Raw genomic sequence first — 26477 nt, 5'->3', positions numbered from 1 at the left:
TGAAGTGTTTACACAGGGTTGCCAACTTTGGGTACCTGGCTGGAGTGAGATTTTGATATCATGGGTTTAATTACACATATGCGCACTAAATGACTGCTATCGTGTCAGCAGCGGGACCTTAGCATATATATATGATATATATACAATATATACAAATACACAATATTGGACACAGACTATAAAGGGCACACAGTTTCATTCACTAATGAAAGTCAAACATGTTTGTTTCCACTGTTTTATTGTGTGCCTGTCGTGATAAGCAATTAATTGACTTATCGTACGATAAATAAAAATGAACTCCATAACTTTTCTGACCTCGATAAATTGCCATTTACATGAGGATGTGACTAGCAGTTTGAAAGGATGTACTTGAATTATTATTATATATTATCATTATGTCAGTGGTCTAAAATGGTCATACAACGGTGCCGACAATATTATCGTTTATCGCAATAATTTCCTGGAAAATGTATCCAACAAAATTAATTATCGTGAGAGGCCTATACATGAAACACACACACACACACAAATCTACAGACTTACTCCAAACTGCCAAATATATTAATTAACACACTCTCACTCTCATATACTCTTTGACTCTATTTTGGCCTAGTAGAACAATAAGCAGCAGACTTTTACTTTTTATCATTTCTACTGGATCTCAGATCTGCGCATGCGCAATACGGGTCGGGGATTGAGCAACCGGCTCCCACTGCTCTGCTGTCTGTTAACGTTGTGGTGGGGGCGGGGAGGGAGCGGATCGACAGCTTGAGCAGCTCTCAACTCAACATTGTAAATAACCAACCAAAAAGGATCGCGGGTTCATCTTGTTTTTGGCGTGAGAATAGTTTGGGCAGCGTGAGAGCGTGAGATTGAGAGAGTGTCACAAGCCAGATGCGTGAGAGTTGGCAACCCTGGTTTACATGAATGTATTGGTGCTTTTTATCCTCTCTATTGAGGCTTGAAGAAGAAGATATTTTTCTTATACCACCCTTTTTTCTAATTGCAAGTAAACAAAATGATCTTTTCCACTTGGCTCCAACCGGAAAGGGGCCGTCACTTTTGCCAGGAAGTGACGTAGCGCTGCTTTCATCTATGGAGTCTCATCCCTACTGTACATGTAAAGGTTCCTCATATACAAGTCATCATTCACCCATTGACACACATTCATTCATTGCAAAGTGATCAGGAAAACACACTGCTCACAATCAGGAGCAATTTGGGATGAAAATATTTTTGCTCTAAAACACAACAACGGGCTTGGGATGGAAGCACCGACCTTCTGATTGGTCGACGAAGAGACGCCGGAGGAATGGAAAGGGTTTGAAAAAAAAAAAAACTAAATGTGTTCCCGGTTTAATTGGATGTCTTGAGCTCAAAGCGACTGTACACCTGTCTGGATTTCATCTTGTTGTACTGGTTCACCAGGTCCAGCTTGCTGTGTCCCAGCGTCAATCGCTTCTGGTCATGCCGGTTCATCAGCACGGTGGGGGAGGGCGGGGGGGGTGGGCTCTGCTCGCTCTCCGGCTCGTTCACCGTGAGGTCCGGCCCCCCCCAGGGAGGAATCTCCATAGGCGACGGAGACCCCCGAGTGTTGTAGGTCTCCTTGGAGTTGGGCAGGAATATGTCCGATAGCTTGTTGAAGAACTGGTTTGGGGGAGTCCTTTGCTTGGGGGCGAGTTTCATGTCAGTGATGGGGGAGGGCGTATGCGTCCGATAGTTTGAGGTTGGGCTGTGGAACATATTCGGTTTGTGATCGTACAACCCCAACGCCTGGAATTTGGACGAAGCCCCGCCGATGTTGGACCGCATGACGTCCGCCGCGTTGGGTTTGTTCCATTCGATGCCCATCTGCTGACCGTACGCCGGCGGGGGTCGATCTTGATGGGTTCCCCCGTTGGACAAACCTCGTGTTCCCGGGGGTGTCGGGGTCTGGCCTCTCCGCTCTGGGCTCAGGAGGGGGTTGCTGTTGGACTCCTTCTTGTCGAGGTTCTGGGTGACCTTGTAGACTGTGTTGGAGGTCATGCCGGGCGCAGCCTTAACACTCGACACGCTGTTACTGGATTGGCTGCTGGAGTTCTCAGAGCAAACCCTGTCCCGCTGTCTGCTGCAGGACGAGAGGGAAGGGAGGGTTAGTGTTAGAACAATCTCACTCGTCTCCGGCTTGAGCTTCAATCTCAGGATCCATGTATTTATGATCCTCTCCAGAATGGAAGTAGTCATCACATACAGAGCATCAACTAGTTCCTGAACAGTGTCCTTCACATGCTGATATCCAAGAGAGGGAGTTACACAGTCACAAGATGGAGGAATACCGGTTCTTGTCGGTAATCATACATCCTGTCATGTACAAAATACTCAGTTTTTTCTGAAAATGTTGGTTTTTTTCTGAAAAATTCTGACTTTTTCTCAAATTCGGACTTTTTCTCAAAATTCTGATTTTTTTCAAAATCTCAAAATTTGGATTTTTTCTCAAAATCTCAAAATTCGGACTTTTTCTCAAAATGTTGTTTTTTTCCTAAAATATCTGAAATTTTCCTCAAAAATCTGAATTTTTCCTCAAAAATCTGACTTTCTCAAATTTAAAAAATCTGACTTTTTCTTAAAATCTCAAAAATATGACTTTTTCTGAAAATCTCAAAAATGCTGACTTTTTCTGAATACTTAAAAATGTTAATAATCACTCGTCCCCGGCTTGAGCTTCAATCTCAGGATCCATGTATTTGTGATCCTCTCCAGAATGGAAGTAGTCATCACATACAGAGCATCAACTAGTTCCTGAACAGTGTCCTTCACATGCTGATATCCAAGAGAGGGAGTTACACAGTCACAAGATGGAGGAATAGAAAGCAGTATTCAATGTTTACTTCAGATTAGCTCCACGTCAGAAATGAGCATGCTTGTCATATGTCTATCTCCATAGAGGCTGAATCATCATGTTCATCACATAGCTATCATATGCCTCAAACAGTCCTGATGCTCTTCTAGGTAATCATACATCCTGTCATGTTCACAGCTACAGTTGGGATACCTTTGTTAGCATGTTACTCTCATGTTGGAGGAGGACATTCAGGATTTTCCTAACAGTTAGCATCAGTGGTGTAGAGTAACTAAGTACATGTATTAATCAGGTCATCCTTGGATAAACATTTAAAAAACAAATCTTGGTACCTATCAAACTCTGGAACTCTCTCTCCAACAGTCTGACACAAACCCCTGTTCAGATCAGCCTACTCACTGTAGTGCTCCCTATCATCTGTCTACCCTGAATAACCTGTCCCTACCAGGTGTGTCCACTTTAATTGTCTTCTCCATGATGGTATGTTTGTGTTTTTATCATGTTCTGTTGGTTTTACCTCTTAGAATATGTTGTGAAAATACTGAATGTCCTCTTCCAACATGAGAGTAACATGCTAACAAAGGTATCCCAACTGTAGCTGTGAACATGACAGGATGTATGATTACCTAGAAGAGCATCAGGACTGTTTGAGGCATATGATAGCTATGTGATTAACATGATGATTCAGCCTCTATGGAGATAGACATATGACAAGCATGCTCATTTCTGACGTGGAGCTAATCTGAAGTAAACATTGAATACTGCTTTCTATTCCTCCATCTTGTGACTGTGTAACTCCCTCTCTTGGATATCAGCATGTGAAGGACACTGCTCAGGAACTAGTTGATGCTCTGTATGTGATGACCACTTCCATTCTGGAGAGGATCACAGATACATGGATCCTGAGGTTGAAGCTCAAGCCGGGGACCAGGGAGTTTTCCTAACAGAATATTTAACAAATTGTACGGTGTCCTTGGGTGTCATGAAAGACGCCTTAAATAACTTGTATTATTATTATTATTATGATGACCTGTCTGGGAGGAGGTCCAGCCCCGGGACCAGGCCACCGGGGGTCATCATGGCCTGGTAGGAGGGGTAGTAGGGCAGCCCCCCCCCCTCCTCCTCCGTGTTGAAGAAGCAGTCGATGATCTGCGAGTCGGCGTACAGGCAGCGAAACTCCCGGTCGAAGCTGTCCGTGATCCGGCCGGAGAAATGCATCACCATGTTGCTGTGCACCTGAGCCGAGAGCCAGGTGAAGCTGCAGAGGAGACGGTGTCAAAGACAAGGTGAGTGAGGACACATATATCAACAAGGCAATACCAAGTGACTCACAACTAATAATACAAGCATACAGGGGAAAAGTACTCAGGTCTTGTTCTTGAGTAAAAGTAGAAGTACTCAGATCTTGTTCTTGAGTAAAAGTAGAAGTACTCAGATCTTGTACTTGAGTAAAAGTAGAAGTACTCAGATCGTGTACTTGAGTAAAAGTAGAAGTACTCAGATCTTGTACTTGAGTAAAAGTAGAAGTACTCAGGTCTTGTTCTTGAGTAAAAGTAGAAGTACTCAGATCTTGTACTTGAGTAAAAGTAGAAGTACTCAGATCGTGTACTTGAGTAAAAGTAGAAGTACTCAGATCTTGTACTTGAGTAAAAGTAGAAGTACTCAGATCTTGTACTTGAGTAAAAGTAGAAGTACTCAGATCGTGTACTTGAGTAAAAGTAGAAGTACTCAGATCTTGTACTTGAGTAAAAGTAGAAGTACTCAGATCTTGTACTTGAGTAAAAGTAGAAGTACTCAGATCTAGTACTTGAGTAAAAGTAGAAGTACTCAGATCTAGTACTTGAGTAAAAGTAGAAGTACTCAGATCTTGTACTTGAGTAAAAGTAGAAGTACTCAGATCGTGTACTTGAGTAAAAGTAGAAGTACTCAGATCTTGTACTTGAGTAAAAGTAGAAGTACTCAGATCGTGTACTTGAGTAAAAGTAGAAGTACTCAGATCTTGTACTTGAGTAAAAGTAGAAGTACTCAGATCTTGTACTTGAGTAAAAGTAGAAGTACTCAGATCTAGTACTTGAGTAAAAGTAGAAGTACTCAGATCTAGTACTTGAGTAAAAGTAGAAGTACTCAGATCTTGTACTTGAGTAAAAGTAGAAGTACTCAGATCTTGTACTTGAGTAAAAGTAGAAGTACTCAGATCTTGTACTTGAGTAAAAGTAGAAGTACCAGAGTGTAGGAATACTCTGTTACAGTAAAAGTCCTGCATTCAAAATGTTCCTCAAGTGAAAGTATAAAAGTATTATCATCAAAATATAGTTAAAGTAGCGACAGTAAAAGTAGTCATTGTGCAGATTGGTCCATTTCAGAATAATATATATGATATGTTTTATAATGATTGATCATGAAAGTGTTCTCAAAGCTGGTAAAGGTGCAGCTAGTTTGAATGACTTTGTATACTGCAGGGTAGCTTGTGGATTTACTCCAGGAGGAACTGAGCTAGATGTAGATCTCATGGACACCAGGGTGGATGTTTCTGGAATGAAATGACGGACAAATAAATGAGCCAAATATAACCTCGTTGGCGGAGCTAATTATTTAACCACTTCTCCTTTAAGTGTTTAAAAAACCCCGAATGTGCTCATTATTGTTCATGACACTACCCACAAGTGTTAAACGATGATAATTAGGAACAACTGAATGCACAAATGGTAACAGGAAGTGACATCAGGAAGGTCCACAGCATTGCACCCTGGGTAGGAGTAATTGTATCATGTGTGCATCGTGTCTTTTAAAAGACTGCAGGTATAATGAACTAAATCAGAGTCATGTAAAGGAGGAATTACAAAACACCAATGTGACTCAGACTCATCATCAGCCGTCTTTGAATAAATGATCTCCGTCCACCTCCAGCTGATGAACCTGCGGATCAACGGTTCCCTGAGATCAGCTGAGTCACCACGATGACTCAGCTGATCTGCCAGCAGCTGGCGACAGCAACGCCGGGCTGATAAAGCTTTCACGGCTGAGCAGGGGATAACAAACACAGTGGGACTCGCTACCAACAGAAACTGAAGTCCTGGACATTTGAAAACAGATTTAGAACATATTGTACTCACTCTCTACAACGCTGCATTTTCATTTAATAAAATGCAACAACTTTCCACCCTATGATCTCATTATCCTATGTTTGTAGCTCTTTAGTAGGTTAGTCTATTATAGGGATAATAAAGAGTGACACAGCTGGGAGACCAGGGGACACTAAAGAGTGACGCACACAGCTGGGAGACCAGGGGACACTAAAGAGTGACGCACACAGCTGGGAGACCAGGGGACACTAAAGAGTGACGCACACAGCTGGGAGACCAGGGGACACTAAAGAGTGACGCACACAGCTGGGAGACCAGGGGACACTAAAGAGTGACACACACAGCTGGGTGACCAGGGGACACTAAAGAGTGACGCACACAGCTGGGAGACCAGGGGACACTAAAGAGTGACGCACACAGCTGGGAGACCAGGGGACACTAAAGAGTGACGCACACAGCTGGGAGACCAGGGGACACTAAAGAGTGACGCACACAGCTGGTAGACCAGGGGACACTAAAGAGTGACGCACACAGCTGGGAGACCAGGGGACACTAAAGAGTGACGCACACAGCTGGGAGACCAGGGGACACTAAAGAGTGACGCACACAGCTGGTAGACCAGGGGACACTAAAGAGTGACGCACACAGCTGGGAGACCAGGGGACACTAAGAGTGACCACACAGCTGGGGAGACCAGGGGACCTAAAGAGTGACGCACACAGCTGGGAGACCAGGGGACACTAAAGAGTGACGCACACAGCTGGAGACCAGGGGACACTAAGAGTGACGCACACAGCTGGGGACCAGGGGACACTAAAGAGTGACGCACACAGCTGGTAGACCAGGGGACACTAAAGAGTGACGCACACAGCTGGGAGACCAGGGGACACTAAAGAGTGACGCACACAGCTGGGAGACCAGGGGACACTAAAGAGTGACGCACACAGCTGGGAGACCAGGGGACACTAAAGAGTGACGCACACAGCTATAGCACGTTTGCACTGTAGAATCTCCATTAGCATTGGCTTCCTTAGATCCACACACCCACACACACCCACACACACACACACACACACACACACACACACACACACACACACACACACACACACCACACACCACACACACACACCCACACACACACACACACACACACACACCCACACACACACACACACCACACACCACACACACACACACACACACACACACACCACACACACACACACACACACACACACACACACACACACACACACACACACACACACACACACACACACACACACACACACACACACACACACACACACACACACACACACACACACACACACCACACACACACACACACACACACACACTACTTGTTTCATTAACATCTGATCCTCAAACATTTTACATTCCAAGAAAATACGGTTTTAAAAATAAAAGTTAAATATATTCTCTGCCTTGACTATGACTTGGTATAAATATGGTTTATTGTGTTGCTGTGAGCTGGTCTTATCTGCGTGTCATCTTGTTATGTAAGCGTGTTTGACAATGGGCGCAACCTCTGTGAACTCTCAGAGAGTTTAAATAGAGATTTGAATCTGGCTCGTCATAATTACAGAAGCTCGATCCCAGGCTTGTTTGCAGAACTTGCTGTAACTTGTCCCAGAGGCAGCAATAATCCACTTTATCCAACAACGTACTGAACATTAAATAAGATATGTATTCATCTCTGCAAGGGACGATACCACACACAAAAAGAAAACAATCCTGCATTCAAACAACACATCTGTTTCTGAATTGAAATAGTGTTGAAGGTTTGCAGAGATACAGATGCATGCTCAGACTCTGAACCTGCAGGACGGCTTTTCCTCCGCCATCAATCACTCACTGATCACATGCTGTGCACACGAGGAGGAACTGATCGGAGCACGCCCTTCACTTCATGCACCGTACATTATAAACCGTCTTAAAGGCATGCAATAAAGAGGCTGTGCTCGACGCTCCAATTCTACTTAAGAAGTCATAACATGTCATATCATAATGTATTTCCCAATCATGTAACCGTTAAAGGGACATTTTAAGTTCTATTGCTTCAGCTTATCTGTGTGACGGTGTTTATATTGGGTCCCTGTAAAGGCCCAGACACACCAACCCTACAGCAAAGCAGTAGCTGGAGGGTTGCTGGTTTGAGTCCCTGAAGGAACAAAGAAAGTGGTGTGTGCTGGTAATTTGAAATGTCCCAGTTCATCTCATACTGACATTTAACCAGAGATGGCAAAAGTACGCACATCCTGTACTCAAGTAGAAGTACAGATACTCGTGTTTAAAAATACTCTGGTGAAAGTAGAAGTACTGACTAAACTTCTTTACTCAAGTCAAAGTAAAGAAGGCTTTGAAATGTACTTCAGTAAAAAGTACCCATAACTAGCAGCTGTTTTAAAGAGTACCTGACCTCCCTTTATATGAATAGAACAATAATGTCATTGTTAGCTAATGAATGTTTCCATGCTGAACAACGGCAACATGACAACGTTTTCATTGGTCCCTCTTCTTTAGAGAAGACCAGGAAATGATGGATACACGGATCGTGTTCAAATCAATAGGCACGCAATGACTCTAAATAATAATGATCACGCCACCAAACACACATTCAAACTAAAGGAACCAGCCTGTTTGGGAAATGTGAGAAGTAGAAAGTACAGGTATTTGGGTTCAACATGTAAGAAGTAGAAAGTACAGGTATTTGGGTTCAACATGTAAGAAGTAGAAAGTACAGGTATTTGTGTTTAACATGTAAGAAGTAGAAAGTACAGGTATTTGTGTTCAACATGTGAGAAGTAGAAAGTACAGGTATTTGTGTTCAACATGTAAGAAGTAGAAAGTACAGGTATTTGTGTTCAACATGTAAGAAGTAGAAAGTACAGGTATTTGTGTTCAAAGTGTGAGAAGTAGAAAGTACAGGTGTTTGTGTTCAACATGTAAGAAGTAGAAAGTACAGGTATTTGGGTTCAACATGTAAGAAGTAGAAAGTACAGGTATTTGTGTTTAACATGTAAGAAGTAGAAAGTTCAGGTATTTGTGTTCAACATGTAAGAAGTAGAAAGTACAGGTATTTGTGTTCAACATGTAAGAAGTAGAAAGTACAGGTATTTGTGTTCAACATGTAAGAAGTAGAAAGTACAGGTATTTGTGTTCAACATGTAAGAAGTAGAAAGTACAGGTATTTGTGTTCAACATGTAAGAAGTAGAAAGTACAGGTATTTGAGTTCAACATGTAAGAAGTAGAAAGTACAGGTATTTGTGTTCAACATGTAAGAAGTAGAAAGTACAGGTATTTGTGTTCAACATGTAAGAAGTAGAAAGTAAAAAGTCGTGGAGTAAAGTACTGATACCAGAAATATGTACTTAAGTACAGTAACAAGGGGGGGGGGGTATGTGTGTGGCGCGTGCGTGTAGAGAAAGCGAGAGAGGAGTTTAGCGAGCGTAGTTACGGGAGTAGCAGCAGTTTAACAAAGTCACAAATGTAATGCTTCAAAAAATAATGCCCAGACTTCAGATTTTGTTCGTCAGATATAAATAAAACGAAGCGAGCGCGACTTCTCCCGGTCACACATCGGCAGATCTTTCATCGATGTATTGGTGCATCCCTATTTTTTATTACACGGCTTGGTTGAATACACAATTCTGATTGGTCAATTTGGACATTTCAGAGGTTGTTAATACTCGATAACACACTGTTGCTAGGTCAAATAATGACCTTTGCTGAGGAGGATGAAGGAAGGGAAGGAAAGAGGAAAAGAGAGGAAGTAAACACTAAAGGGAACAGCAGAAGAAGACAGACAGGAAGTAAACACTAAAGGGAACAGCAGAAGAAGACAGACAGGAAGTAAACACTTAAGGGAACAGCAGAAGAAGACAGACAGGAAGTAAACACTAAAGGGAACAGCAGAAGAAGACAGACGGGAAGTAAACACTTAAGGGAACAGCAGAAGAAGACAGACGGGTAGTAAATGCTAAAGGGAACAGCAGAAGAAGACAGACGGGAAGTAAACACTAAAGGGAACAGCAGAAGAAGACAGACAGGAAGTAAACACTAAAGGGAACAGCAGAAGAAGACAGACAGGAAGTAAACACTAAAGGGAACAGCAGAAGAAGACAGAATTCAAGTCATTGGTTTATATAATAATGTGCAGCGAAGCGGGCATTATTCCTTACTGAAAATAGTTTGTGTAAACATTAAACAGGACGTGGTGCATTAACAGATAACAGCTAACAACAGCTAATAATTACCTCCTTATTATCAGTGAATCAGTGATTGTTATTCTTTGCTTCTTAAACAAAGGTATCAGTCTCCGTCTCTCACAGCGGACACTTCCTGGTATCAATGTGCCAAGCAGCATTTTGCATTTCAGCATTGGAACATTTATAGATAGCGTAGGAGGGAGGGACAGGTGTGTTCAGGTGATAAGAGGAAATATTTGCCTCAACTAATTCACCTGGCAGCTCCCCACACCTCGCCCTTCATTCCACAGCTGCACACGCCATCCACACACACCTGAACACACACCAATGCAGAGTCTCAAATGAATCGCTAGTACTGTGTATGCAAGAACAGTTTTTTAAGTGCATAATGTCTCAATATGTCAAATGTCTGTCAAAATGCACCATTAGTACCGGATATTTCTCTCATAACGGTAAGAAAGTTGAACGTGGAACGCTGGACACTTCTCACACTCAACGACCACCATCTTGGCTACGTGGCTAACGTTAAATGTGGTGATCATTAGGATAATCTCCACATATTAACACCACTTTATGATTTCTGAAGTAAAAAGCTAACGTTAGGCTATAAAAGAACTACAATTTCCTTCGGGATAAATAAAGTCCTATCTTATCTTATCTTACAACAAGGTCACATGACTTCACCACCGCTAAGCTAAAGGAGGCTAATGTTGGGCTATAAAGGAACTACAGCACGGTCACATGACTTCACGTCACCACCGCTAAGCTAAAGGCGGCTAATGTTGGGCTATCAAGGAACTACAGCACGGTCACATGACTTCACGTCACCACCGCTAAGCTAAAGGCGGCTAATGTTGGGCTATCAAGGAACTACAGCACGGTCACATGACTTCACGTCACCACCGCTAAGCTAAAGGAGGCTAATGGTGGGCTATAAAGGAACTACAGCACGGTCACATGACTTCACGTCACCACCGCTAAGCTAAAGGTGGCTAATGTTGGGCTAACGTGTCAGACGAAAACAATACAATATTATTAAAACAACAAGGACGGGACAGTATTTGACATAACAAGGAAGGAAATGAAATGATTGAGAGGATTTAAGGTGTGTAGCTGAAGACACACCTCAGGAGTGAAAGATGAAAGAATGCGTTAATATAAACTCTGAAGGTCCCGACAAATATTTTAAATGTCATCGTTCGTGTATGCTGCTCATTGTTCACGGAGGTTGCTCAATCTGTCAAACAGCAGCCTTACCTAAAGTAATAGTGATTTAAAAACGAGAAGAAGAAATTGAAGACTTGCTTAATTTATCCTGCATGGGGGAATTCAATGTAATTATCTCCAGTTATAACAAACTATAGCTTTTCAATATGAATTTAATTCAAATGAATAGTGTAGTGCACCTGTAGATTAGATCTTAAACCTTTCTTTCATTAGTTAAAAACTAAGCAGCAAGTGAAAGTATTTTAAACAATAAATGATAGTGGTATTAAATCATATACGGCTGACAGTCCTCTCTGAGCTACAGCAGTAATTACAGGTATTACTCAGGTATTCTCACGACAGTTTCAAATGGCACCAAGAGTCACAATAAGAGCACTGTTCAACACACACACACACACACACACACACACACACACACACACACACACACTGCTTATCAGGCAGCATGCAAAGTGAAATGCTAATGCTAATCGTGCGAGGCCACAGACTCTGATATTTGAACGTTTACACTTGTTGCGTTCCCTTCATTGCTCGTTCATGTTTCCATATGAAGAGTTAACATCGTCTCACACATCATATTTTAATCCCAGGCTTCTTCCAGGCCTTGTTACATATCTGCAGCTTGATGCAAATGACAAACATCATGACAGCCTCACTGACAAACAAGTGTTTTCACAGGCTGAGGAGTGCTAACGATGACGAGAACACTCATCTTCTGTTAAGTCTAATTTTACCGGACATAATGGATCAAATTCTGATCGTACAATGAGTCATTGTTGTGGCTCTCAGATTTATTTTTCAAAGTTTTGCAGGCGTTCTGTTTCTAACTATTTAGTTTGGTAATGAGGCATTTTTGTAAGGAGGCTGATAGCTGGGGAAACTCGCTGCAGCTTCAGAAAGGATGCAGATATAAAAACCCAAATGTTCCACATGAAGAAACATCTCCAGCAACTTGTCAACACATGCAGCTTTTAGAGAACATTCAGCAACTTGAGGAGACATGCGCAGCTTTTACTAAAAGCTGCAGAAACCAAACGCTGCAAGAAGCTCAAACACAACGGAGACCAGGGGACACTAAAGAGTGACGCACACAGCTGGGAGACCAGGGGACACTAAAGAGTGACGCACACAGCTGAGAGACCAGGGGACACTAAAGAGTGACGCACACAGCTGAGAGACCAGGGGACACTAAAGAGTGACGCACACAGCCGAGAGACCAGGGGACAGGGGACACTAAAGAGTGACGCACACAGCTGAGAGACCAGGGGACACTAAAGAGTGACGCACACAGCTGAGAGACCAGGGGACACTAAAGAGTGACGCACACAGCTGAGAGACCAGGGGACACTAAAGAGTGACGCACACAGCTGGGAGACCAGGGGACACTAAAGAGTGACGCACACAGCTGGGAGACCAGGGGACACTAAAGAGTGACGCACACAGCTGGGAGACCAGGGGACACTAAAGAGTGACGCACACAGCTGAGAGACCAGGGGACACTAAAGAGTGACGCACACAGCTGAGAGACCAGGGGACACTAAAGAGTGACGCACACAGCTGAGAGACCAGGGGACACTAAAGAGTGACGCACACAGCTGGGAGACCAGGGGACACTAAAGAGTGACGCACACAGCTGGGAGACCAGGGGACACTAAAGAGTGACGCACACAGCTGGGAGACCAGGGGACACTAAAGAGTGACGCACACAGCTGGGAGACCAGGGGACACTAAAGAGTGACGCACACAGCTGGAGACCAGGGGACACTAAAGAGTGACGCACACAGCTGGGAGACCAGGGGACACTAAAAAGTGACGCACATGCATAGTGACTGATATAAGTGGTGTGTGTGTGTGTATGTCCTCACCTGTACGACCCTGCGATGACCTCTTCACAGTCGATGATCAGGAACGTCTCGAGGACCTGACCGCTGAACTTCTTGCCGCTCTTGTGCAGTACGTGTCCCCACAAGTGTGTGCGAATAACGCATGTTCTGTACACCTACCACAACACACACACACGTTAGTAACACAAGTGTGGGATTGTCCACAGTAATGAACATTTGTAAGTCGCTTTGGATAAAAGCGACTTACAAATGACATGTGATGTGATGTGATGTGATGTGATGTGATGTGATGTGATGTGATGTGATGTGATGTGATGTGATGTGATGTGATGTGATGTGATGTGATGTGATGTGATGTGATGTGATGTGATGTGATGTGATGATGTGATGTGATGTGATGTGATGTGATGTGATGTGATGATGTGATGTGATGTGTTGATGTGATGTGATGTGATGTGATGTGATGTGATGTGATGTGATGTGATGTGATGTGATGTGATGTGATGTGATGTGATGTGATGTGAGGTGATGTGATGTGATGTGATGTGATGTGATGTGATGTGATGTGATGTGATGTGATGTGATGTGATGTGATGTGATGTGATGTGATGTGATGTGATGTGATGTGATGTGATGTGATGTGATGTGATGTGATGTGATGTAACAGGTGAAGCTGAAGGCATAGGAGCATCTTTCTATTAGGGATGCCAGAAACTGACCATGATCAAATTCGAAAATCGGACAGCCCTGGCGAATATTAATCGATTATTCGCCGCCCCCCCCCCCACCACCCCACCGCGGGAGAGAAGAAGCTTGCATTTTACTTCATTTGCACTTGTCAGTTCGAAGTAGTTCGAACTCAAACTCTTCTTTGTTCATCTTTAGTTGTGTTGTTCTCACTGTTCTGGATATCGCCAATAAATCAATCGCACGTGTGACGGAGAGGGGGGGGGGGGGTCGGTGTGTAGTAGGCTGCACTCTGCGCAGCCTGCGCTGCTGGCTTCCTCCAAGTTTACAGTAAAACAAACTGGTGGTGTGACCAATGGCCATTTACAATTATTAATACTATTACTATTATTAGCATTAGTTTATATTTTGGTTGAAACTAAGCCAGGAAAAAAAAGAAAAACATAAATAATAATAAAAAATATATATAAATAAAATCGAATTTTAAAAATAATTTTCGATTATGGAGACTGTAACGAATATTCGAAAAATCGAATAATCGCTGGCATCCCTACTTTCTATTGCATTTCACTTTTCTCCTGAACACTCTCTGATGTTTTTGTTTATTTCCTGCAGTCAGCGTTCGGTTCATCTCACTGCACGATTATAAAAGCAGAGGAACCTGTGTGTGACGGATGATTCATAACTGGGAACATACGATATCATCTGTGGAGACAGGAGTGTGTGTGTGTGTGTGTGTGTGTGTGTGTGTGTGTGTGTGTGTGTTTGTGTGTGTCAAACACTCTGAGTGACTTCTCTAATTTATTATCTCTATTTATTTTTAACTCTCTTACTTTCAACTTTTGATATTTACATGAATATTTTTTATTCCATTTAATTTAATTGAACATGTTTGTATAAATATCCTTATTCTTATATATTGTATCTATTGATTGCACCCTCACCTTAACCTCTAATGTTTTATAAATATTCATATTTTTAATTTGCAGATTTCTACTCTAACTTCTTATCTGTATAGACGTTTATTTAATTAAAGGTTGTCTTTATTCTATGTTTTCTTTTAGCTTCTTATTTATATTTAAATATTCTTATTCTGATATATTGAATCTTTTTATTGCACATATTTTAACTTTAATTTTTATTTTCAGAAATGTTCGGTAGACTCAGAGAGCTGGTTTCTTTAAACAGACTCAAGGCGACTCTTAGATAGGAGCATGCTTATCATTTGTCCCACACATTTAGCCGATGTCCCGCATTTGATTGACAGTCGCCCGTCTAAAACAAGGCGTTCATACAAAGGTGTGTAGAAAGCGAGAGCTATCACCATTAGCTGAGTCAGATGTCAATCAATCAACAGAGAAATGACTGAACGTATGGGTGCAGCCGGTCGAGGGACATTCCACAGAGTTATTGTCAGATTTGCCTGAATACGTTTTGAAGCGACGCTTCCCCGAAACTCTCAAGAAACGCCTGGCTCATAACGAAAATATGGATCTATGGATACATTCCTCCTGAACGCAGAAGAGATGAGGGACCAGCAGCTGATTGAACCTGTTAAGCCCAGAGCCTGTTTTTCAGGTTTCAGGCTCGAAAATGACATGCCCAAAACAAATGACTATAACTTCACTTCTAAAAGGGTTATATGAATAATTTCTTTTATCAAAGCAAGGTTACATCTGTGAGTTGGATGTAGAAGTGTCAGAATCAATATAGATGTTTCTCAGTCAGAGTAAATTCAGATGGAACATAGTAAAAAAAGGTAAATTCTTACCTCCGCCTAAAGAAAAAACATTACTTATAGTGAAAACTACCCTTGAATGATGGGTTAGTAGACTACAAGCTTTAGGAATCCAAACTATAACATATAATAAGTACCCTGTATCAAGATTGAGGCAAACAAGTTAAATTTGACCTTTTTAGAGAGATTTAGAAAAAAAAAGTTCCAGGCGGAATAAGCTTTCGGCACATTTGGGTACATCTGGTTCCATCAGTGCCATTTGACATTTTTCAGGTACCAGACTATAAAAATGATGTATTACATTGAATTATCACCATAGGTATTCATTCCATCCAAAGAAAAAAAATTAAAATAAAAAAAATTAATAAAAAATAAAAAAATAAAAAATAATAATAATTTTTTTTTTTTTTTTTTTTTTTGTGGAGAAAAAAAAAGACCCGCCGACGGGGGCGTTGGGGCTTAACAGGTTAATGAACGTTTAGCACACATGGCAGTAAGCTAGCTACGTCATTTCTTTCTGGTCATAATCATTTGTTCTGTTAATTCCATTCAAAACAAATATATTGAATGACTTACTTGCATAGTTTGTGCAAACACTAAACTAAAGTAAAGCGTTGTTATTCATATTTATAAGCTTATAGTTCAATAGAAATGTTTATTCTTAAGGGTTAGATAGACATTATATAAACATGTAATCTAGCTCTTAGCAACGCAGTAACATGTCCCGCAAAGACGTCCTCTTCGTCCCACATGTTGCTTGTTGGCACCTGGTCACTCCAAGACCAGGACTCTCTTGGAGCAACTTTCACGAAGCCCATTTTCCCCGGGATGAATTAGTAGTCAGATTGTGATGATGTCATCTTAGGGGGTCAATGTGTTGCAGATTCCTCACAGCCATACCATCATGTCAGTGAAGAGGAACACCAAAAGGTTTAGATCAAACCGAAGTGAGGAGTGTTTGGACAGGAGGATTCTGTACATGCTGATCCTCTGCTTCCTCTCTCGCACTGCAGTGAGACTTCTAGAAGCTCAGTGACACTGCTGAGTCTGCAGAACACTCAGGAGATCACACCCCGAGGACACTCAGGAGACCACACCCCGAGGACACTCAGGAGACCACACCCCGAGGACACTCAGGAGATCACACCCCGAGGACACTCAGGAGATCACACCCCGAGGACACTCAGGAGACCACACCCCGAGGACACTCAGGAGACCACACCCCGAGGACACTCAGGAGACCACACCCCGAGGACACTCAGGAGATCACACCCCGAGGACACTCAGGAGACCACACCCCGAGGACACTCTGGAGATCACACCCCGAGGACACTCAGGAGACCACACCCCGAGGACACTCTGGAGATCACACCCCGAGGACACTCAGGAGACCACACCCCGAGGACAGGTCTGTTCACTTTCAGAGATCTTGGACTGGAAGGGAACAATTACAAGACGAAGGGCCTGCTTTTCATTACAGAGCCGTATGCTGCTCCTTCTCAGGTTCACATCAGTGTGTATCGTCTCTACTGTTGGAGCCCGGTCTTTGTTTCATAAGAAGGACCACCTAATTGTGACGTCTGTAGTCAACACACTATAAAAGACTACAATTCCCACGGCGCCTGCTCTAGAGTGACAGTGATGGGCAGCCTGCTAGAAAGACGCTGTTGAGTTGAACAGTTTTTAAAACCGTTCAATTACGCTTTAAGTTATTAAGTTATATAAGCCTTATCAAGACGGGAACAATACATACGTTGGTCTCTCCTCTCCTCTCGTCTTGTCTCCTCTCGTCTTGTCTCCTCTCTCCTCTCCCCTCTCCTCTCCTCTCCTCTCCCCTCCCCTCTCTCTCTCCCCTCTCCTCTCCTCTCGTCTTGTCTCCTCTCCTCTCTCCTCTCTCCTCCCCTCTCCTCTCCTCTCCTCTCTCCTCTCTCTCCTCTCTCCTCCCTCCTCTCTCCTCTCCTCTCCTCTCCTCTCCTCTCTCCTCTCTCCTCTCTCCTCTCTCCTCTCCTCTCTCCTCTCCTCTCTCCTCTCCTCTCTCCTCTTCTCCTCTCTCTTCTCCTCTCCTCTCCCCTCCCCTCTCCTCTCTCCCCCTCTCCTCTCCTCTCGTCTTGTCCTCCTCTCCTCTCTCTCCTCTCTCCTCTCCTCTCCTCTCTCCTCTCCTCTCCTCTCCTCTCCTCTCCTCTCCTCTCTCCTCTCTCCTCTCCTCTCTCCTCTCTCCTCTACTCTCTCCTCAATACCATCTAAACCATTGGAGGCCAAGCAACTCTTCAAACTGTAAGTAACACAAATAAAACGGGTTAAAACATGTCTGTTTAAGGCGTCTAGTGGCTTGATAGAAAAACAAGGAAGCCACGACATCTACTGTGATATGTTTTCATCCTTTAATGTTCAAAAAGCTCTTCAAAAGTGAGGGGTATTGTTATCACATGTGTCATGATTGTGACAGCAGCCTGTGTGGAGATCATGAAGGTGCATTCTGTTCATACGGTCACATGTACCCGTTGTCCTCGGGTCAAATGTGACGCGTTTCCAAATGATTTTAAGTCAGGTTTAAGGTTTGTTTCTAGGAAGGTTCCAGAAACAGAACATTGCTTAAGATGTGTGACACAGATTAGATTATTTACACTGTACTGTATACTATGTGGGGAAAATGTGCGCAAACGTTAAGTAGACATTTAAAACGCATGCATCTGAGGTTTAACTATAAATAAAAAAGTACTCACACTCATGTGCGAGCTCTGGATATCGAGCGTGGTGCACATATCGGTGAAGGAGTCGAGGTTCTTCTCGTCCAGCAGGATGTAAACGGGGACTCGCCGCTTATTGGACGCTTCCATCAAATCACAAAGAAGATCCACGTCCGTGAACACGTCCATCACCAGAGCGATCACCTGCAGAGAGAGGACTCTTTAAAGTAGAGACACTACATACTGATATACACCTGAACATCAGCAGGAGAGGACTCTTTAAAGTAGAGACACTACATACTGATATACACCTGAACATCAGCAGGAGAGAACTCTTTAAAGTAGAGACACTACATACTGATATACACCTGAACATCAGCAGGAGAGGACTCTTTAAAGTAGAGACACTACATACTGATATACACCTGAACATCAGCAGGAGAGGACTCTTTAAAGTAGAGACACTACATACTGATATACACCTGAACATCAGCAGGAGAGGACTCTTTAAAGTAGAGACACTACATACTGATATACACCTGAACATCAGCAGGAGAGGACTCTTTAAAGTAGAGACACTACATACTGATATACACCTGAACATCAGCAGGAGAGGACTCTTTAAAGTAGAGACACTACATACTGATATACACCTGAACATCAGCAGGAGAGGACTCTTTAAAGTAGAGACACAGTCAGAGTTACAGTTTCAACAACAATCATCTTAGAGACCAGTTTGATGCTATGTTAATTTAATGGACAATAAAGTAATCTGAACATTTTAATACAACATTTTTCAACTTAGACAATTCAACTCAGGCCAGTAAGATTATTCTGAAACATTACTATACAACCATTAAAAGTCCACCAAAATGAGCAGTACATGCCCTTTTCAATAATAACTAGAGATGTCCCGATCCGATCACGTGATCGGGGATCGGAGCCGATCACGTGATTTTAAAAAGATCGGAATCGGGAGAAAGAAATCGGGGATCGGGATTTCTTTTTTTTTTTTTTTTATAAAATATTTTTATTATTTTATTTAATGTTACAAAACAAAAATGACCATGTTCACGTCTTAAAGTCATCCTGAGGCCTTAGTTTTGGTGTAAAATTACACAACATCATGTATGTGTTGCTTCTTTTGGGCTTGTTTTCATCGACCTGGTTGCTTATTTCTCTCAAATCTGGCAACAGAGTGGGCGCAGTGTCTAATAGTAGCAGTAAGCTAACGAGAGGCTACGTTCAGCTGGTGCCTCGGGAGTTGGGACAGAGAAAATGTCAGGAGTTTGGAAGTATTATAAAATTGAAAGCGAAGGCAGTGTAACAGCCAGATGCAATGTTTGCAAGGCGGAGGTTCCGCGTGGTGGAAAGAACAGAGCTACGTTCAACACGACCAATCTAATACAAACACCACCAACAACACGACGAGTACACAGCGGCCACTCAGGTAACGGCACTGAAACAACGACACTTTCAGAGACTTTTAAAAGGAAAGAGAAACTGCCCCAGAACAGTGAAAAGGCCAAAAACATAACAGCCAAGATAGCTGAATTCATCGCGTTGGATGACCAGCCGTTATCTGTTACCTTTTTTTTCTCTTAATGCATTGCATAAAGATCGGATCGGGAAAAATCGGTATCGGCAGATTGTCAAAATCAAATGATCGGAATCGGATCGGGAGCAAAAAAAGGTGATCGGGACATCCCTAATAATAACTTTATCTAAAAAAGTGATCATTCTCTCTGAATTTGAAGAATATATCTCAATGCAATATCAGTTGAAATAATCGCAGTTAGCCATGTTTTACATTGTTCAGCCCTAGTTTAATGACACATCTATAAAATGTAGATTACTGAGCATTTATGACTCAACCATTTAGGAATAGGGACATAAAATTATGCTTGTCTCTGAGGAACACGTTCAACCTGTTCTCAGTCCTCTGGAACATGTGTCGGTCATACCTCTAAAACTTCCACGATCCCATCATGTACACGACAAAAACTCTAAATCTTGCCCAGTATCTGTGTCTAATATCTAGTCAGAATATGTCTCTCCACCTGATGTGAGACACAATAACTTCAGAAGTAACACTGCAGTGAGATATCGGGTCTGGTTTTTAGACAATGCCTCATCTTGTTCAGTCAAAACATCTTATTTTGAGTTGTATCTCAGATGAAACACATTACATATGTATTAGAAAATCACCAACTAACATTTGAGCATTTGCGGCATCTGATTGACCCAGATAATTACAAGATCTGATCTAAATATCCCTTCTTATTTCAAGAAATCTAACCAAGCACATGTTCACTTGTTCTATTGGCAGATTGTTGGACTTATTTCAAGGGAAAACAGCTTGTTTTCATTATTGTTCAACCTGTTTTTGGAGCAGCCAGTGTACAGGACACTCTGCAACAGAACATCACGCAGGTATCTTAAATAAGTTCACAAACTATTAAACATCTGGATTTCCATTTCACTTTAACTGTGAACGTCTCAACGCACGCGCGCGCGCACACGCACACGCACACGCACACGCACACGCACACGCACACGCACACGCACACGCACACGCACACGCACACGCACACGCACACGCACACGCACACACACACACACACACACACACACACACACACACACACACACACACACACACACACACACACACACACACACACACACACACACACACACACACACACACACACACACACACACACACACACACACACACACACACGCAGTGCAGAGATGTGCTGAGTCAGCAGTCAACAACATATGATAAGATGACACAGAAGAGGATTCGTGCCACGTGTGACTTTGTTTTTGGAGTTCTGACTAAAAGACATTGATTCTTTCTGACTTTAATCTCAGAACTAAAAACAAAAACGTCACTTTTGTTCAGATCTCAATTTCTTTTCCACCTCGGCTGATACTTGCACCATTATATCTCTTCATTTCAGTATGTGGCACTGTTGGAGGAGACTGGTTCTTCAGATTTTCATTGCATACGACCAGAAAGCCTTTCAATATTTGATCTACAGTTTTTTAATGCTGACATTCAGACTTTTTAAAGCTTTGAGGCTTGTTCTCTATTCTGCTGTGAAACTGTATGTGTGTGTGTGTGTGTGTGTGTGTGTGTGTGTGTGTGTGTGTGTGTGTGTGTGTGTGTGTGTGTGTGTGTGTGTGTGTGTGTGTGTGTGTGTGTGTGTGTGTGTGTGTGTGTGTGTGTGTGTGTGTGTGTGTGTGTGTGTGTGTGTGTGTGTGTGTGGTGACTCATGCAGCGTGTGTCCGACGGTCTGCCAGTGAACTGACTGTTTGTTATTTATGAGATGATTCTGCGACATGCAACAGACAGAGCTGCTGAATAATTCGGACATTATTTATTGCTTTTGTTTTATTTTGACAGCTTTCTCAGAGTCTGTCGGGGGTCACGGGGTCAGAGGTCACCACGGGGTCAGAGGTAATCGGTGATAGCAGAGCTTCTGTTTGAAGTGACATTAACATATCAGAGGGGTACGTCCAATAACAGAGAGTCAGAGAGTCAGACTACCAAAATAAGACACAACACGACTGCAGAAAGACGTGCAGAACAACTCAAAGCAGACAGAAGACGTCCAGAGACACAAAAAGCCTGCAGAGAGACGTTCAAAAGACGAAAAAGAGATACAAGACGTCCAAAAGGCTGCAGTGAGACAGAGAGCAGTCATAAGCCAACACAATATGACTCAATGCAGAGGCAACACTACCAACATGAGACACAACGATAAAGAGTGACGCACACAGCTGGGAGACCAGGGGACACTAAAGAGTGACGCACACAGCTGGAGACCAGGGGACACTAAAGAGTGACGCACACAGCTGGAGACCAGGGGACACTAAAGAGTGACGCACACAGCTGGAGACCAGGGGGCACTAAAGAGTGGGGAGACCAGGGGACACTAAAGAGTGACGCACACAGCCGTCACTCTTTAGTGTCCCCTGGTCTCCCAGCTGTGTGCGTCACTCTTTAGTGTCCCCTGGTCTCCCAGCTGTGTGCGTCACTCTTTAGTGTCCCCTGGTCTCCGTTGTGTTTTGAGCTTCTTCAGCGTTTGGTTTCTGCAGCTTTCAGTAAACGCTGCATGTGTCCTCAAGGTGCTGGATGTTCTCTAAACGCTGCATGAGTTGTCAAGTTGCTGAAGATGTTTCTTCATGAGGAACCTTTGTGTTTCTATATCTGCATCCTTTCTGAAGCTGTTTTGTTGAAGTGTTCTGGGTCGATGTAGCACGTTAGCACGTTAGCACCTGTGGGCCTCCGTACTGTAGAGAGGTAATAGAGAGTTTTCCCTGAGGTTACTAAAGGAGTGTCTGCTCACTGCTCACAGAGAAGAGGATCCAACATGACAGCAGGAGGGGGGGGGAACCTCTGCAGGCAGAAAGGATGCATTCAGGTGGAAGCATGAAAAACAAAAAAGTGCCGACACAGGAGGAGACGTGTTAGTCAGGAAACAACACCATCGCTCGCTGAGGCAGGCGTACTCTGATTCACATCACCCAATATTCAGGTTCCTACGTCACTGTGAAGCCATTATCAAACCCTCCTTTTCTTCTACTCATCTACGTTGTGCAACTGCAAAGAGACAAGATGTCACAAAGACACAACAGACTACAAAGAGAGGCAAACTGTCTACAGAAAGGTGACGTAAACAACAACAATAACAAGACCAAACAACTGCTGCAAAAAGCCCAGATAGAGACACAAAGGAACCATGAAGACACCTCTTCAGACTGGCGTGTGAATAAGGTTGTGTTTTTGTGTGGCAGGACTCTACCACTATGAGGTGGCAGCATCCAAAATAAAAACAGCAATAATTTAAATAACTGGAGATTATTGTTAATTGTGCAAAAGTAAGTAAAAGTCGTGCCTTCAAGACCTTCCTTAAAGTGGACCTATCATGCTATATGTAAATGATATATTGTAGGGCCATACCTATATAAGGTATATTTATACGTTTCTGTTTTCAAAATACCAAACAGATCATGCATTTTAGCCATGCCTCATTTCGCTCTATGTGCTGTTTGCTGTCTACGGGTCTGATTCTGCTGACCACGCCCCCCTGCAGGAGAGGGGAGACGTGCTCTGATCAGCTGCTGGGCTGTCAGAAGAGGGGGAGAAAAAGAGATCTCCGTCCTCCGTGTGTTATTATATAGAGTCGTTATTCATTTGTTTTAAAGCTCAATAAATAACAAAGAAGACCTTTCACCGGCACTTTTCTAATTTTGTCTGGAAGATTTAAACTTTAACGGACATCTTGACCGGCGAAAGAAACTGAAACTGAAACTCTGCCGCCCGGTCCCCTGGTTCCTTGGAAGAGGCGGAGAGGTGGGTGTTTGTCATCTGCTGGTGGACTAACCGGAGAGAATTACAGTGCTTGCCTCGACGGGGAGGGATTGCATTGAATTAAAGCAGCGGGAGCAAACGCTTGCCTCGGGGAGGGAGAAAGAAAGCCACAGTGGAGAATAAACAGAAGGGTAACCATGGTAACTATGGGCGGGAAGTCTTCTTCGCTGCTTTTGTGGCAGACTACAGCGCCACTTACAGGCCTGGCATATGTACTACAGCGTCTCCAGCGCTTTCGAACGGCAATGGCCGTGGCTGTCTCCTCCTGATTGGTGGAGTTGGCCCAATAGCCGTAGCGCCACCGTCCTGACGTCAGGACAGTGTTCAAATCTGGATCAGTTTTTATCAGATCCGTTGCAGCCCCTTTTTTAGAGATTTGGGTATGGAGGAAAATAGAGAGGGTTGTGTTTTCTGACACTTGGTGAGTTCCCTGGAACACCGGGGACACATATTCATGTGGAAAAGACGTACAAAAGTGCATTTTGCATGATAGGTCCCCTTTAAGTTAAAGTACAAATGCGTTGGGATCAAAATATACTAATATAAAAAGGACAATATTGTCTACTAAAATGTAGTAGAGGAGTATAAAGTATTATAAAAATAAGATAGGATACTCAGGTTGTGTACAAGTACCTCAATATTAGGTACAGTACTTTAAAAGTACTCAATGAACATAGAAAACATCCTGAAAGGACTACAGGGAGATGCTAACCTACCAAAAGAAGACACACATCAATGTGCAAAAATGACTTAACTGCAAAAGAGATGACTGAAAAGAGACACCAGACTACCACAACAGGACACAAATGACACTGATATATATGTGCCGATATAAAATAGCAACAATTAGGGGGATTGTTGTTAATGAAAGCACACTGCAATACATTATCCTCATGTTTCTGTGACTCGATGAGCTCAAAACCCCAGATACCAAATGTCAGAGTTGAAAGAAGTACTCAGAACTTTAATATTGGCTTCCATAAATAGTGGTGTAGAAGTATAAAGTATGCAAAACTACCAAATTAAGACCAAAAACTACCCAAATAAGACTCCAGAAAGACATTAAAAAAAAGTGATATGTACTGACATACAATAGCAACAATTAGGGGGATTTGTGTTCATTAAAGCTCACTGCAATACATGATCCTCATGTTTCTGTGACTGCATACTTTCAGATACTGCTCCTAACACTAAGATGGGTCAAATGCAGAATGTAAATGTCCCCTCTGTGGGACGATGAATGGTGAATCAAATACAAATACAAATGAACCCTAACCCTAAAAATAAGTATAATGGAGTAAAAAGTACAATATTGGCTTCCAAAGATAGTATAAAGTGCAAAACTACCAAATTAAGACACAAATGACTCCAGAAATACATGCAAAAAATATATGTACTGATATATAAATAACTCATGTTAATTTAAAGCACACTGCAATATATTATCCTCATGTTTCTATGACCTCAGATACCCTCATTATCCCTCACTTTGACCCCGAGCCTCTCACCTTCTTGGCCTGGTTGATCAGGGACCGGATCAGGTCCTTCACGTTGTGGCTCTTGTCCCTCTGGAAGTAGATCTGGGTCTCTGATGGCCCGAATCTGTTAGGGTTTTCCGGCCAGCCGAGCTCCAGCATCGGCGGCTCCTCATCGGACATCATGGGGAAATAAGTCCCGGAGGTGAGCTCGGACACATCCTCCTCGAAGTCCCGGTCATTGGAGCTGTCCGGCCCGCAGGAGGTCTTGGAGGCAGCGGCTGCAGAGTACCGGGTGATGTACTGGACCTCCTGCTGGGACAGGAAGCTCACCTCGCGCTCCTCCGTCAGCACCCTCCTGTACTCGTGCTCACCTTGCTCCAGGAGCGCGTCCGTGGCCAGGCGCGCCGCCTCGTTGTGGCTGAGCTCCAGAGAGGAGACCTGTCTCCACGGGTTCTTCACCTCCTCCAGCCGGGAAGAGAGCTTCCCCAGCGGCTTCCTGGCCGACTGAGCCGGCCTCAGACTCTCGGAGCTCTGCATGATTCAGATCTGATTTAAAAAACCTCAAACTAGTCCCTGAAATAAAGCGTCTCTACGCGCATTGTTGCACCAGAGGAGACATCAGAACAAACTAAAGCAGCCCAGAATAAACTACACCGCTCCTGAAAACATGTTTTAAAACCTCTAAAGTAGCTCTCCCTCCGCGCGGACACTCTTTAAAGTGCTTTTATATTCTGTCCCGGGGTATAGAAGCGCTTTTAATCCAAAGGAAGGAGTTTTTCCTCCGTGGCTGTAATGGTCCTCGCTTCTCTAGTTCCCTGTCATGTCTCCGCAGCAGTGTGTGTGTGTGAGAGGTGTGTGTTTCCCTCTCACCTGTTGCTACCTGTCCTGTGATTGGTCCCCAGCTGGGAGAGAGTCTCCTCCCCCTTCCCTCCTCCCTCCTCTCCCTTACCATCTTATCTCTCCAGTTTGCAACAGATATGCTACTTCCGGTAAATATTTCAAAAGTAAAGGTCCCATGTGAGCCAGCACACCCGTATTGATAGTGTTTTATTTTTTAAGATCTGAGATTTACCAATAATTCTGCTGGGTTTGTTTCGATAATATATTTTTGATACATGAAAATAAATCTGAGTCTCCACTTTAAAGAGTCCTCTCATGCTGATGTTCAGGCGTATATCAGTATGTAGTGTCTCTACTTTAAAGAGTCCTCTCCTGCTGATGTTCAGGTGTATATCAGTATGTAGTGTCTCTACTTTAAAGAGTCCTCTCCTG

The 26477-nt window shown here is 43.2% G+C and overlaps 1 protein-coding gene across 1 annotated transcript; it reads right to left on the bottom strand.

Moving 5' to 3' along the window:
• Window positions 1–1007: 1007 nt before the first annotated feature.
• fam83c (family with sequence similarity 83 member C) lies at window positions 1008–26046 on the bottom strand. The gene is given in 6 exon segments (XM_034135805.1): window positions 1008–2107; window positions 3870–4097; window positions 13251–13335; window positions 13338–13376; window positions 18380–18545; window positions 25236–26046. Coding segments are annotated over 6 exon segments (1776 nt in total). The 5' UTR covers window positions 25743–26046; the 3' UTR covers window positions 1008–1356.
• Window positions 26047–26477: the final 431 nt, after the last annotated feature.

The sequence above is a fragment of the Trematomus bernacchii genome, unplaced genomic scaffold (genome assembly GCF_902827165.1).
Source record: "Trematomus bernacchii unplaced genomic scaffold, fTreBer1.1, whole genome shotgun sequence".
NCBI classification, from domain to species: Eukaryota; Metazoa; Chordata; class Actinopteri; order Perciformes; family Nototheniidae; genus Trematomus; species Trematomus bernacchii.
Note: the sequence above shows the minus strand (reverse complement) of the source record. Positions and strands in the feature narration are given on the sequence as shown.